Source organism: Seriola aureovittata, chromosome 17 (assembly GCF_021018895.1).
Source record: "Seriola aureovittata isolate HTS-2021-v1 ecotype China chromosome 17, ASM2101889v1, whole genome shotgun sequence".
In the NCBI taxonomy this organism is placed as follows: Eukaryota; Metazoa; Chordata; class Actinopteri; order Carangiformes; family Carangidae; genus Seriola; species Seriola aureovittata.
The window spans coordinates 7,425,325-7,440,024 of NC_079380.1; the positions used below are offsets into that span (position 1 = coordinate 7,425,325).

Here is a 14,700-nt window from a genome sequence, read left to right on the forward strand (position 1 = left end):
AAAAGCCTCTGCTGCTCCCAAGCATTTTCCTCAAGATTTTCACCTATACCCAATCCAGCTGTTTAGGACCATGATCAATCCTGTTCATACTGGTACTTAAATCAGTGTTGTTACTACTGGCATTTGAATGTAGGAAGCCTGTATTGGAACTAAACAAGACGATGGAAACATGCAAGTGGCCATTTTAGTTGAAAGGAGGAATAAATGAAACTTCATATTTGTGTTAAAAACCTTGTTTTTATGTAATTCTTGTGTAATTAAAGAGTAATAGTTTAAGTTTCACAAATCAACAAACATTAATGAAATGTGCAGGAGAAAATATCCTACAATATGAAGAGCTTACATTTGACATGAACCACATGTAGGCAAGCTACAGTCACACTACAGCTACTTATTAAAATGTCTTATAGCCTACTTACATTTATTATTTCCTAGTTCAAGGACATACAGTATAAAATGGGTGGATCATTTTTTATAATGTTTTTTCATAATTTATTCAGGTGGGCAGTCTCAGACTTTTGGAGCGAACTGTATAAAGTGTTAACACATATTGAAAGGCTTTGGGATGGATCTATAATTACTTACTTATAATTACTTAAAAATATTCATTTTGTGTACATATATTACATTTGCGTATGCAGTCCACAATATTTTACATGCGTTAAGCTGTTTGGTTTGTAGTCACTTGATAAGCTCATTTTACTACAAACTGTTGTGAAGTTTAATCTAATGCATCATATTTTATAGATTGATAATTAGAATCATCAGCAAAATAACCAGTAACTGTAACTATCAAAGAAATGTAGTGGAGTACAAAGTAAAATGGAGTAGAAGTATAAAGTAGCAGAAAAATACGAATACTTCAAACTAAATACAGTAGGGAGAGTGGGGTAAGTAGTGCCATTTTTTACTTAAAGTGCCTTTAAAGCAAGACGATTACAGCAATGCCTCCAACTAAAATATGTACATATAGTTTAGGATGTTGTGCATCCCTGGGAACAATCACTTTGGATCTTAAATAAACTGTTTGAGAAATATAGCTTTAGAAAAAAAAGTGGTCTTGTGGCACAACTTGCCCCCGGTGCAGGGTAAGTTGTGCCATTAGAGAGAATACACTGGGGTAAATTGTGCCATTGATAATTGAAGTAAAACAGATCAGTTTAGTCTCACAAACGATAATGCTATATAAAAGCAAGACAAGTTCAATACAAAATTAGTTATTTAACGTTTATTTAACAAACAAGGCCTGACATGAACTTAAACAAGACATGAACACACCTAGACTCAGAGCAACACACTCAGAACAAAATAAAAAATCCAAAATAAAACCCTAATCATGCAAATTATCTGCATCTGAATCTCTTCACAGAACCGGCCTACTACTGAACATCCCGCTTTTCAATGCTGCATGGAAATGTGAACTTGTGCTCCCTTCTAGCAGTACCACCAAGTTTTTGTGGTGTGGGTAGTTTCTTGAGCACATCACCTTTAGGGATGACTCCTTCATCATTCTCTCTAAATGTGAAGATGGGCTTTCCATCAACAGACCTCTTACAACTTTGCTTCAGAAACTTTTCACTGATCTCATCACCTTCAACATTCTCCACCAATCCAACATAGTTATAGGATTTGGATTTTTTTACCTGCAAACCTCACAATGACAAAGTTACCAGCAGACAGATCCTTGTCACCATCATCATCATCATCATCATCATCACTGGACATCTGAACTCTCATAATCAGTGGCATCGCTAAGTGGAATCGGAAAGTCACTCTCCTCTGAGCTACTGGAGGAGTTGAAACCCTCTCTGTCTTCCGTTTGTATTCACGTGGCATGATGGATTTTGGTCTAAAATTAAGAATGTCACATAGTTTTAGTGATCAAATGAAAGAATACAATGTACAATAACAATAAAATACAATAAAGTAATATATAGTAAATAATCATAAGTTGGGGTAACCCAGGCCCTTTGGCACAAATTACCCCAAGCCCACCATTGTGAAATAAATGCATCCCCTAGCTGTTTTGAGCTTGCATCATGCTAACTGTATAGACTCATGGTGTAGCTTACTAAAGCATTAAAACATGTGTGAATTGTTTTCAAAGTTATCTATAATTGTTCAAACACAGCAATCAAATCAGCAAAAACCATGATCACAGAAAATTTACTTTGGAGGGCAAAAAATAGTTTTTTGAACTTAAATGTGCTTACCTCTCAAGCCATGTGTCTCCCCTCTTTGCAGGATGAGTGAAATAGATGCCTCTTCAAAAATATGTGGTCACATGACCAACTTCTTCTATGGTTTTCTAGATAACAGGGGTGGCACTACTTGCCCCTTGGCACTAATTGCCCCCACTCTCCCCTACCGGTCAAAAGTTAGTATGCAGGTTTGTGTTTTAATAAAGTTGAGTAGAAAAAAAAAGAAAAAAAAAAAAAAAAAGAAAGAAGTTCTTAAATGGCCCGACGCTCCGCGCAGAGAGCAGAGAGCTGAACCAGACACCGTCGCTGCACCACAGCCTCTCAGCATGTCTGACACACAGCGAGGCGCAGTGTATCTGATCACCGGAGGTTGCGGCTTCCTCGGGAGGCACATGCTGAGGGTTTTACTGGAGAACGAGGACAAAGTGGAGGAGGTCCGGGTGTTTGACAAACACGTAGACACGAGTTTAACTGGACTGAGCAAAGGTAAGACCTGCCGGAGGCGGTTGTTCGTGACGATGTGGTGTTTTCGTTTAAAATACGAATTTGAATTTTGAAATCGGCTAAATTACAGTTATATCCCACGTCTATTTTAAGACATGACCCAAGCCGTTTCACATTTCATGAGTTTTTCTTACCCCGGCCTCTGAATGTGGGACCTTTTTTATGGAGCTCCTGCTTTAATTTTACTTAAGCCTTTAAAGATCGTTGTCAACATCCAACATCTGATTGAAGAGGACCGTAACGTCACCTTTTAAAAACATTATTAATTCCCAGTAATTAATGGCCTGGGATAAAACTTTACTCTGCATTTTTGTATAGTAATATCAGTGTTGTTTTTAGTAGCCATTTGCATGTTTTGTCCCTGACTCTCTTCAGCAGTGTTTATTTTACAGCCTTATATTGCGTTAGATTTTGGTCTACTGATGCCCCCTTCTTTATTAATAACTCTACTTTGTATGAGTTTAAGTTTATTCACATATCACTCATGTCTTATCTCAAAATGATGAAGACAAGTTTATTTGCTCTTGGCCAGCAAGTAAGAAGTGCAACATATGAATAGAAAAATGTCATATTTTACTAGGTTTTTTATTAGTGTGAGACAGTGGTGGGGTGTTTAAGTAAATCTGCACTTGGGAAAATAAATACTGTGTAGCCTGACATTTTGTTCCCCTCCCATGGTCACTGGGTCAGCCTGCAGTGAAGACACTCGGGCTGTGAATCCAGGATGGCCAACTCCCTACTTTTCCTGTGGCGGGATAAAGATGTTGTAACTTGTCACTGTGTACTTTGCAAATGTTGTCATCACCTTTTGGATGACATTAGCATTGGGCAAAGGTTTGTGTGTTTTCCTTGGAACCACAGTTTTAATCTTACGTGGTTCACATGCCATCTGTGCTTGACATTATACTTCAATTACTGAGAGACATTTACATTTTGTTTCCCTCCCATGCTCCTCCGGTCAGCCTGCACTGATTCAATTAACCAGAAGCTAAAGCATGTAATAAATTATACAGTAATTCACTGTATAATTAAAGTAAACTGCATTCAACGGCAGTTAACCTTTTCCCTCAGGAAAATGCACTCAACCTCAGATGATATGTCTGTCCTGAAGTAGAAAACACTTTGTTCATCTGAGATGTCTGCATGGTTTGTGTTTCCACTAATTTGAATTAGACGGAGCACCTGTAATGAAATACCTCCCGTCTGTGCTTAGTGAGCTTGCAAACAGAAATGCAAACTTGAGAAGACCTCTGACTCTACGTTCAAAAGTCCACTCCCTTTACAAGCCATCTGCAGGACATCTTTCGTCATCTATCAGCATTTCAAGGACACTGCATGACAGCTAGATAAATCACCGGTACATGACCTTCATATAAGATAACGAGACATCACAAATGTCCATGAATAATATGTCTAGTTTGAGCAACAGTTGGGCGTGATGATGATGATATATGCCACAAGATGATTTTACAATATTGTGCCTGCCAAGCTAATGTGCATCTTTTTGCTTTAGGACATTTTTGTCAGTTGCAAATTTGACACATTTTGGCTTTTTCCATCAATATGATAAGGTTTCCAGATAATTAACAGTATCAGAATTTCAAAAATGTGTTAGGTTTTAATATACAAGTATACTTATAACAGAAGAAGACCTGTTTCTTTTGTTTTTAAATGCTTTTTAGAGATTTTAAGAACGCAGTCATGATGCTGGATCACACACAGAACCACATTTTGCCTCTTCCTGTTTTTCCTTCAGAGGCGACAAAGGTGGTGGTCATTCAGGGGGATATCACAGACTACAGCAGCGTGTTGGAGGCCTCCCGTGGGGCTGATGTCATCATCCACACGGCCAGCTTGGTGGACGTTTGGCACAGGATCCCAGAAACCGTTATCTACTCAGTCAACGTCACGGGTGAGTCCTCAAGGGGGTGGTGACCGAAATGATAACAAGGGAAAGGGATGGGACCTAATGAGAGATACAGAGGAAATCCACACCTTCTCCTGTTTTTGACGCTTTTCAAGGACTCGTATCCCCCGTGATTTCAGTAGATGTGGAGGTGATAGGGTAAGGCTGACACATCACATCATATCTTTTCGCTGGAGTTGAGACTTCCCATTTCTGGTGTGACAGGGATTTCATCTTGATACTCAGATGTGGGTAAAGAGCAGGTTTTAATTAAATTTTCTATATTTAAATTCTTCACAAATGTAGTTTTGTAAAATGATGGTTTATTTAAAGCATCACAGTTTGTCTTAAATTGAGGGAGTGTGGTTGGTCATTCGTCTCTAAACTGCCTAATCCTATAATGAGGGTTTCAGTGGTGAGATCAAGTGTCACATGAATGTTTGAGAGGCTGTTTTTCACCTTGATAACAGTTAGTCTCTCAGGCAAACATCAAATGTTTTTATTTCAGCAATAAAAAAAGTCAAATGCAAACAAGTTTAATGAGTCACAGGCAGGGTTAGCACAACATATCTGTATTGGCCTTATCTTGAATGTGAGCCACAAGAGTTTTCCTCCCTTTTGGGGGACGTGGAGTTAAGGCAGTAATTCTGGCATTTACTGTAAGTGTAAATACGACTAAATATATTCAGCTGAAGACTTGGTGACTAAATCTCTTTAGCGCTTGTGAGTATTGTGTCGGGTGCAATGAATTTTAGAGTGGTTTGTGTAGGTGGCTGAGTCAGAGAGAAAGAGAGCATGTGTGTGTGTCATGAATAGAGTTCATTTTAGCTGGAACAAACTATTGTTTTGACTCCATATTGTCTCGGTGACAAACAAAAAACTGTATGTGAAACACACTTAATGAAGTTGTAGTGACTCAGTGTCATTACCACAGACTTAAACAAAACAACACGAACAGCTTGTAGCACAGAAGGAATCAGTAAGTGACACATAAGTATCATGCAAACATCAGGTAGAAGCCCGACGTAATAAATGACCCCCCTTCCCTCGACTGTTTAGCACATAGTAGCTCTGTACTCCTTAAGTATGTATTAACTTAGTTCGTCTTTCAGTACTTTCTTACATTTGCACTCATCACCACACAGCCCCAAACCCATTTGTTCCTACTGTTGATGCAAGTCACAAATACACAGTTTTATTGTTTTTAAAAGGCTCAGTCATTTCTGTACACAGTACTGTAGTACAACTGTAGCTTTTAGCGAACAGGAAGAATTGTTTTCTGGGGACTACTTTTGGTGCTCTAGGGAGTATTTTGGGAAGCAGGATGGCATAAGCAGGATTGATTCAAAATATACAACTTTGGTTGTTTTCATGCTAACAAAGAAACCTGTCATCAAGTACAATGCTTTGGCTCATTGATGTGTTTGTGATGACAGTTTTTGGACAACAATGGAGCTCAATGGCACAAAGGAATAAGATATATCAGGCTTTGGACACTCAGGCAATGTCTATGAGTCTAATCATTGTTGGGTGTGGCATTTGAATGCGATTTGTAGACAGTAAGACAAACAGGAAATATTCCCAACCTAGTTTAAAACACATTCAGGAAATTCTGGAGTTTATTTGTTTGAATTCCTGAAATCGCTTTGGCCATGAGCTGAATGTGCTTAAAGAAATAATACTTAACTGACCTCTACTGCACTGAAGAGAAGAGGGTGGATCAGTTTAGATTCCACTAGTTGAGAAATATTACAAGAATTTAAAACTGTTCTCCCTGTGTGAGTCTCAAAGAGTTTTCATGCCTTGATCACTGGATGTTTCACAGTACTCTAAACTCCCTCTCCTCCAGACACACACACAAAATCTCTCTCTACTTCCCAAAATTTGTACAAATTGCAGGTGGGGGACAGTTAACTCAGTTATAGAGTTGAAATCATTAACTGTACCTTTTAATATCAGGTAGAGTTTACCTTACTGATGACATGCAAGAGTCTGTGTATTCTGGCTTTCAGCTAGAACACAAACCGGAGATTTTAACCCCCTGTGAGCCATTGTGCTGCCTGAGATCTAGTCACGACACTTCTGAAGGAAGAAGGTGGCCAAGATTTAGCCTGCAGAGCCTCCATACACTTAAGCGCGCCTTCAAGACCACTTTGATTTTTCAAACCTTAAGACAACATTAGAAAGTACTTTATCGAGGGCTTTCTATAGCTGCAATGCAGTCATGTTGATTTTTATTATTTACTTAGGTTTAATGTTTTCATTTCTGAAATTTCCTTCCCATGTAAGCCGCATGTCTCTAGGGATCACAATGCCAGTCGGTCGGCCCACCACTTTTGTCCCGACAGAAATATCTCAACAGCTATTGGATGGACTGCCATGAAATGTTGTACAGACATTCATGGTTAGCAGAGATTTTATCTTTGTGACTTGCTACACTTTTTCTCAAGCACTACCAGCACGTCAACATTTTCACTTACCCAGCAAATAACTCAACATTTTGAAGATAACTTGCCATGACTTTTGGTACACGTATTCATGCCCTCTATAGGATGAATTGTAATCACTTTGGTGTTCCCCTAAATTCATTTCATGCTATTAGGTCAAAATTAAATAACATTTTTTTTTTTTTTGTTAGCATCGTTGTTATGAATATGTTAGCATGCTGGCATGAGCATTTAGCTCAAACCTGTAAATCAGGTTCACACTGCTGCTTCATGGTTATAAGATGTGCCCAACAGTAAATTAAAGCATGAATGATTTATCCATCCGTCCTAACGTTGTATTCCCTTTTTGTACTGCATGTCCACTAATAAAGACCAGGTTTTAATGGAGGAAAGAAAAAACATGTTTTCATCAGATGAACAGAACACACATGGGCCACTTTTAAGTGAATTGTGGTCATTTTGTTATGTCCCCAATTACAAAATAAGAACTTTCATTTCTCTCAAATTCATCTGAAACTGTGCACATACCGGACTCTGAAGAGATCCAACTGTGTCACTGATTTTGACACGGTTGGATCTCTTCAGAGTCCGGTGATCCAACTGTGTCAAAATCAGTCATGTGGCTTTTTGAAGATTGAATTTTATTGGGTAACATAAGTTTCTCAATCTAATTTATGAAACCCCAGCATCCTCCACCTCTTAAATTACAACGTTTTCTCTCCCACCAGGAACGAAAAATGTGATCAATGCCTGTGTGGAGTGCGGTATCCAGTGCCTGGTATACACCAGCAGCATGGAAGTGATTGGTCCCAATGTCAATGGAGACGCCTTTCTGAGGTGAAGCTATAAAACATCATTTCTGTGTTATTTGTCTGTGAGCCTTTGTCTGTTGTATTCTGCTAGCCAAGTGACTGAGTGCCCAAGTATTTCTCCCAGTGAGCCCACAAGGTTGTTATTTTCTGTCCCATGTTGAGAAATGCTTTGGCACTTTCAGTCTTGAATTCCTTCTTTCTTCTGCTCTTGAATGCACCATCTTGTACAGAGGAGATATGATCGGGTGGAGACAAAAAGACATTGAGCAGGAGCCAGTCTCCACATTCAGGCTTTTTATCTGTCCCGTAAATAAATCACTCCTGATATTTTCCAACCGTAGTGTTCTGCCTGAGTATGTATGGTATTTCAAAGATGTTATGTAATGTTGCTGCAGCCACACTTAGCAACATGTCAGGAGCTCAAACAACAAATATGTTAAACAAGCTTTAATGACCTTATGTAATGACAGTCCTGATGCTAAGTGTCGGTTATTACCTGTAACTTAAGCTAATGAATGACTTAGCATGATTAAACAACACTCACCTGCCAGTAACTATTTACTGTTAAATAAGACGTCTTGGAAACAACTGGTGCACTGTTAATACAACCAGTTTTAGTGCTGTACTCTCAGATGTACAAATGAACACTGTAGCCTGATTTCCACCGGTGAGAGGCGGTAACTGCTGCACCAGCTGTCCACTGTTGCGGAAAAAGTGTGTTTCTGGCTGTGGTGACGTCTGCACTGTTCTTTCCTCAATACAAGTGGAGTGTTTTGGTGCACGGATGCACAGAAGCAACAAAAACAATCATGCAAAGATAAAATAAGATGACAAGAAGATAGACGGAGGTACATGATTATATTTATACAAATATTCTGTCTCCAAGCACTGTGTTTATTAAGTGTGGGTATCGGGAACATTTTGACACACAGTGAGTCTATTCACAGATATGTGTCTGTTATAGGAGTCAGTTTTGCATTGAGCTCGACAGTATCTCTAACACTGTTTTCGCTTGTTTTAGTCCATTTACTACAAATATGTTACATTTATTTTACTAAAATGTTCAAAGCTAAAAGATTAGGGGACATATTCTCAGTCTGGGTACCGACATACTGGGTACTGGGTAATGTCTCGGTCTGGATACTGATATCATTCAGTGGTGCGTGGGAGGATTCCTTTGATGTGCCGTCAATATGGATTGTGAAATAAAAGCTGCACTTGCCTTTTTTCCCCCAAAGTGCTGATGCTTTTCTCATAGTCTTATCACCCTGATACAGACTATCTCTCTGGCTCTGTCCACACACGCTGCTTCTCCACAGCATCAGTGTTGTCAGCCCTCAGCTGCATGCGCTGCTTCTTTGACTGCCATCTCTCATCTCATCTCTTTGCTCCTCATCCCGCTCTTTTGGGTGGGGCATGCTGGTTGAAAGCGCTCCACAGGTGTGGATGAATTGGTCTTGATGAGTCAGTTAGGGAGATGCAGGTGTGCAAACAAGAGGGAGACACGTCAAACAAAGCACTGATGGAAAATCAAACCAAAACAACACAGTCTGATGTTCTACATTTTCAATATGTTTTTATTTTTCACTACTCTCTAATGATTTTCTGGACTTAATAATATAAAAATAAAATAAAATATCTAGCACATATATCACATAATAGTCTGTCAATGTAACTACTTACTGTTGCATTTATAGATTAGATGCAGATAAAAAGAATTTTAAAATAATTATTTTAGGCCCTTAGATATTAAACACACTGAAAAATCTAAAATGCCAACATGTTCTGTGAAAGATTAGTTAGGAGTTCTTCAAACTAAAATATGTAGGTACATGTTTGTTGATAATTACAATATGCAAAAACAGTCATATCCTTTACCGAGAGGAAGAGACATGCTTCATAAATGCCAAAGACAGGAGATAATAAAATATGAAGTGGCAAATTTCCAGCGTCCACCTAACATGAGCCGGGATCCTGACATTGTTTCAGATGGTGGTTGTGTGTGTGTGTGTGTGTGTGTTTGTGTGTGTTTGTTTGTGGGTTTTTTTTCCAATTTGAGTGCATGTGTAAGTTTGCACGTACACTCCCCTCCAAAAGTATTGGAACAGTGAGGCCAATTCTTTTATTTTTGCTGTAGACTGAAAACATTTGGGTTTGACATCAAAAGATGAATATGAGACAAGAGATCAACATTTCAGCTTTTATTTCCAGGTATTTACATCTGGATCTGATTCACAACTTAGAAGACAGCATTATTTGTAACGGAACACCAAATATTTAGGTGAGCAAAAGTATTGGAATAGAAAGACTTAAAATAGATTAAAGTGAATAAGACTTAATATTTATTTGCAAATCCTTTGCTTGCAATAACTGCATCAAGCCTGTGGCCCATTGACATCACCAAACTTTTGCATTCTTCTTTTGTGATGCTTTTCCAGGCTTTCACCGCAGCTTCTTTCAGTTGTTGTTTGTTTTGGGGGGTTCCTCCCTTCAGTCTCTTCTTTAGCAGGTAAAATGCAAGAATTATTACTAATTGATTTTCCATCTTCTCTCAGCTTCACAATTGCTTTTTTTTTCACCCATAGACAGCTCTCTTTTTTCCTCTAACTATAAATGCTATATATAAAAACTATAAAATCTGAAACTGAGTGGAGACATTCAGTGCTATTTATTGTTTGAATAATCAAGTAATAGGACACACCTGGGCAACAATACACACCTGTCAGTCACATGTTCAAATACTTTTGCTCACATGAAAAATGGGTGTGTTCAAAACAAAAGGTGCTGTCTTCTAAGTTGTGTATCAAATCCAGATGTAAATACCTGGAAATAAAAGCTGAAATGTTGATCTCTTGTCTCATATTCATCTTTAGGTGTCAAACCCAAATGTTTTCAGTCTACAGCAAAAATAAAGGAATTGGCCTCACTGCTCTAATACTTTTGGAGGGGCATGTAGCTACAGCTGCACTTCAAAACAATTTTTGGCATTCTTTCTCCGTTCACAGTTCACAGAGTAAGTCACGAAAATAAGAGCTGTGCAAGGGGAGATGTGGCACAGTCACTTTAGAGGTCATTTTAACTTTTTACTTCCTAACCCTTTATCGCTCACACTGTCTGTGGGTTATTTGGCCTGAGTAGACAACATTCCTCTCCAACGTATGGCAAGGTCAAGAAAAACAATCCCGAATACCTCCCCTGACTCTTTGATTTCTTCTCTTCTACAGGGGCAACGAAGACACACCTTACGACGTGAAACACACTATGGCCTACCCCAAGAGCAAGGCAAAGGCAGAGAAAATTGTCCTTGAAGCCAATGGCACAGAGGTACTTAATGTTTTACGATCTTCAATCCACAGATAAATGATTAATGGCGTCTGCTGCTTTCATTGTGAGGCAAATTCTGTAATCTCACAGTTTTATTCCTCACATTCATATTCTTATTTTTCCAAACTAAATCACAGTGATGCAGATTTAAAAGCACATTGAAATGAAATAAGAATGAAACTTTCACAATACAATGGAAATGATAACAGCTGTAGAGACAGAATAGCAGTCATATATGTGTTTATATGCATTACTGTATATTACTGGGGACAATAATGCTGAATTTTAGAGTCTTCATATTATCATAACCTTTTAGACTGGTTAACACATTCAGAAAGCTATGGCTGTTTGTTTTATTGCCCTCATATCCCTGGTTAGATTCCAGAAATACAATAAAAGGAATTTCCTGTGAGACTTTGTGCCACAAAATGCCAGCTCATCCTCTCGAGGCCTTCCTGTGGTGTCTCTCCTGCTGTTCACAGTCCAAACCCACAGAACATACCCTTTAACCCCTTCCGTGTACTTGTTTTGAAGTTGTGTCGGCCTCCCTATCTGATTCCTAACACCGAATTCTGGTTGTGTCTCCTGTCCAGTTGAAAGGTGGAAAGTGTTTGTACACATGCTCTCTAAGGCCGACAGGGATTTACGGTGAGGGGCACGAGCTGATTAAGGACTTCTACAAACAGGGTGTTGAAAGGGGAGGCATAATTATCGGGGGCGTCCCAGATAACACTGAACATGGGCGAGTCTATGCAGGTGAGTCTAAAATGACTTATATCCTACTAATGCAACCACAACTTTACGTCAGAATTTCTTGAACATAGCCTGAGAATACCAACTTCTGCTCTATTTTAACCTTGAAAGTGATTAATTCAGACTATAAAGAAGAACAAGATAAAAGCCCAGTGTAATGACTTCTACTCAGACCGGGACTAAAAGCAGAAACACAGATGTCATGCACACACTTGATCGCAAAAAAAAAGATGTCATGTACACACTTGATCGCAAAAAAAAAGATGTCATGCACACACTTCCTCTGAAATTAACAGTTCAGACCATAACTATTTGACAAGAAGTCTGTGTAAGAAAGCACAGACACTGTAACATCAAAAGAGCTGATCTAGATTTCTTGGTTATGATATTATGATAACCAAGAAATCTACATCTCCTTCCAGACATGATGATGACATCTTTGATTAATCTTGATTGGTCTGGTTTCAGCAGTGATGAGTCTTTGTTACTCAGTCATGGTATCAGCCGTTGCTTATGACCAAATTAGCTTTCATGTATCAATGGCTGATACTTAAGGCAGGCTTAATAGATACAGACATTATAGAACTGGAAGTTACTGTATACATTACAATCTACGGGTCGGCTACTATACTTAATAATAAAAGTATATACAGTTCATAAATGTTGATGATGCAGGTTCACTAGTAGTACATTAGACACTGTAGATCTTAGATAGTTGTAGCTTGTGCTCGGCTGACGTTAAAGATGATGTCAGTGTAATGTGGTTACAGATGTGAAGCAACTAAGCACATTTACTGAGACAATTCTGATGTGCTAGTACTTGACTTACTAACTCCACTATATTTTATTGGGAAATCTCTTCTTTTTCTTTTTTTTTTCAGAATATTTTATATCCACCATCGGTTATTGGCTAGAAGACTCTTTTCAATTTCCAAATTTAGGATTTTTTTTTTTTTTTTTCAGAATACCCAAATCTGTTATTGATACATGACTGTCTGAAAATTTGGGGATATGAAATGAACAGGTACATGTTCATTCATCAATAATTTGGCACTGACAGAAATCATTCTTCAGACTCATAATTTTTCTTTTAGTGCTCAAGAACATTTCACTTTTTACTGCTTAGTGCTTCCACTAAGGTAAATATTTGCTCCATCCATCATTCAGTCTGATATTCACTCACTTGTTTGTGTGCTAGGCAATGTGGCCTGGATGCATGTGCTTGCAGCACGAGCTCTGAGGGAGCGCCCGCAGACGGTCGGAGGGGAGGCTTTCTTCTGCTATGATGACTCACCCTACAAGAGCTACGAGGATTTCAACATGCAGTTCCTGTCCACATTTAACTTTCGAAGGGTCCGCATGCCCTTACTGGTGCTCTGGTTCCTGGCCATGGCGAATGACCTGCTCCGCTGGATAGTGAGCCCCATATATAACTACACGCCGTTGCTAAACCGTTACACCTTGGCCGTGGCTTGTACCTCCTTCACGGTGGGTACAGACAAAGCCCAACGTTACTTCCAGTACCGCCCCTTGTATGACTGGGATCAATGTCGAGCCCGCACGCAGAAATGGGTTGACACATTCCCAGTGGAAAAGCCCAAAGACACCTAATGTGACCTCAAGTATGGTAATACACATCAGAAGCTGCTATGAAGACTCAGAAGACACAAGCTTTATATGAAAAAAAGGAGTAACATGTTATTAGTTAACAGTATAAAAGTCTTTTAATAAACAATTAATTATTCAATTGCAGATTAAAAAGCACTTTTTCGCTCTCTAAAGCAGGTGGCTAAGGGGTGCCTTGTACCACTAACTGAAGAATATTCTTGACAAAGTATTTATCGTATAATCTTGTTGAAATGTAGTTGAATTTCAATTGTCTCAGACCTGCACGTAATTTAGGATCAGTCATAAGTTAAGCCTATAATGACAATTATTATTATTGTATTGAACTTTTCAACACAGAAGTTCCCAAGAGAACCATGAAATGGTCTGAACAAAGAGACGTTAAATGGTGTAATGAGGGGAAGAGGCAATATCAAACATGGAATTGTCGCTATGAAAATGTGCTTTTTAAAAATAGGGTTTCAGAAGTCTTATTTTGAAATATGACACTGATTCTGTCTGTATTGGCTTCATTCCAAATGCATTGGGTACTGACTTAAAAAGTCTGTTATTACTGCATTTGTTATGTATGAGTAATACGTCTACAACAGCATAGCATTTATAGCTTAGTTATAAATAAAACACAATGAAATTATTTGTTCAGATAAAGCGCAGACGTTAACAGCCTTGTTAAAGAATGTATTCAGTATTGTATTCCATTGGGAGTCCTTTGTTGTTTTGTTGGTACAACCACCAAAGAATTGTGCCTCTTGTTAAGACAGTCCTGTAGAATTTACATATTATATATTTATAAATTATGACCAATGTAAACACAATTTACAAGCAGTATATTGACTTTAGACCTTTATTTTATGAATGTATATTATTGATAGCAGTGTTTTATGCTGCATAATTTAAAAAAGAGTTAAATGCCTTTTCTGAGATTACTGAATCTTTTATGAGGTTCAGAAACATATCCTGTTTAGTTTTCTTAATTTTTTTGTAATTTTAAATAAAGATTTATCATATTCTACTTTGTTGTGTTTTTGTATTTGATTCACATTACAGGAAGACAGTGCATATCCCATCTTTTATTATGATCATAATGTGCAGTATATGTCATAAGGAAAGTCTTTACTGCCTAGACA

The 14,700-nt window shown here is 38.3% G+C and overlaps 1 protein-coding gene across 1 annotated transcript; it reads left to right on the forward strand.

Annotated features, from left to right (window-relative positions):
- Positions 1 to 2,468: 2,468 nt before the first annotated feature.
- On the forward strand, positions 2,469 to 14,585 carry hsd3b7 (hydroxy-delta-5-steroid dehydrogenase, 3 beta- and steroid delta-isomerase). The gene is made up of 6 exons (XM_056401988.1): positions 2,469 to 2,687; positions 4,462 to 4,617; positions 7,787 to 7,895; positions 11,095 to 11,194; positions 11,788 to 11,950; positions 13,146 to 14,585. Exons 1-6 carry the CDS (start codon positions 2,528 to 2,530, stop codon positions 13,556 to 13,558), a joined length of 1,101 nt encoding a protein of 366 aa, XP_056257963.1. The 5' UTR covers positions 2,469 to 2,527; the 3' UTR covers positions 13,559 to 14,585.
- The last annotated feature ends 115 nt before the right edge of the window (positions 14,586 to 14,700 follow it).

Coding starts and splice junctions, on each gene's coding strand:
- hsd3b7 (XM_056401988.1), top strand. CDS start 2,528: ATGTCTGACACACAGCGAGGCGCAGTGTATCTGATCACCGGAGGTTGC. Junction 2,688..4,461: donor TTTAACTGGACTGAGCAAAG/GTAAGACCTGCC, acceptor TTTTTCCTTCAG/AGGCGACAAAGGTGGTGGTC. Junction 4,618..7,786: donor CTACTCAGTCAACGTCACGG/GTGAGTCCTCAA, acceptor CTCTCCCACCAG/GAACGAAAAATGTGATCAAT.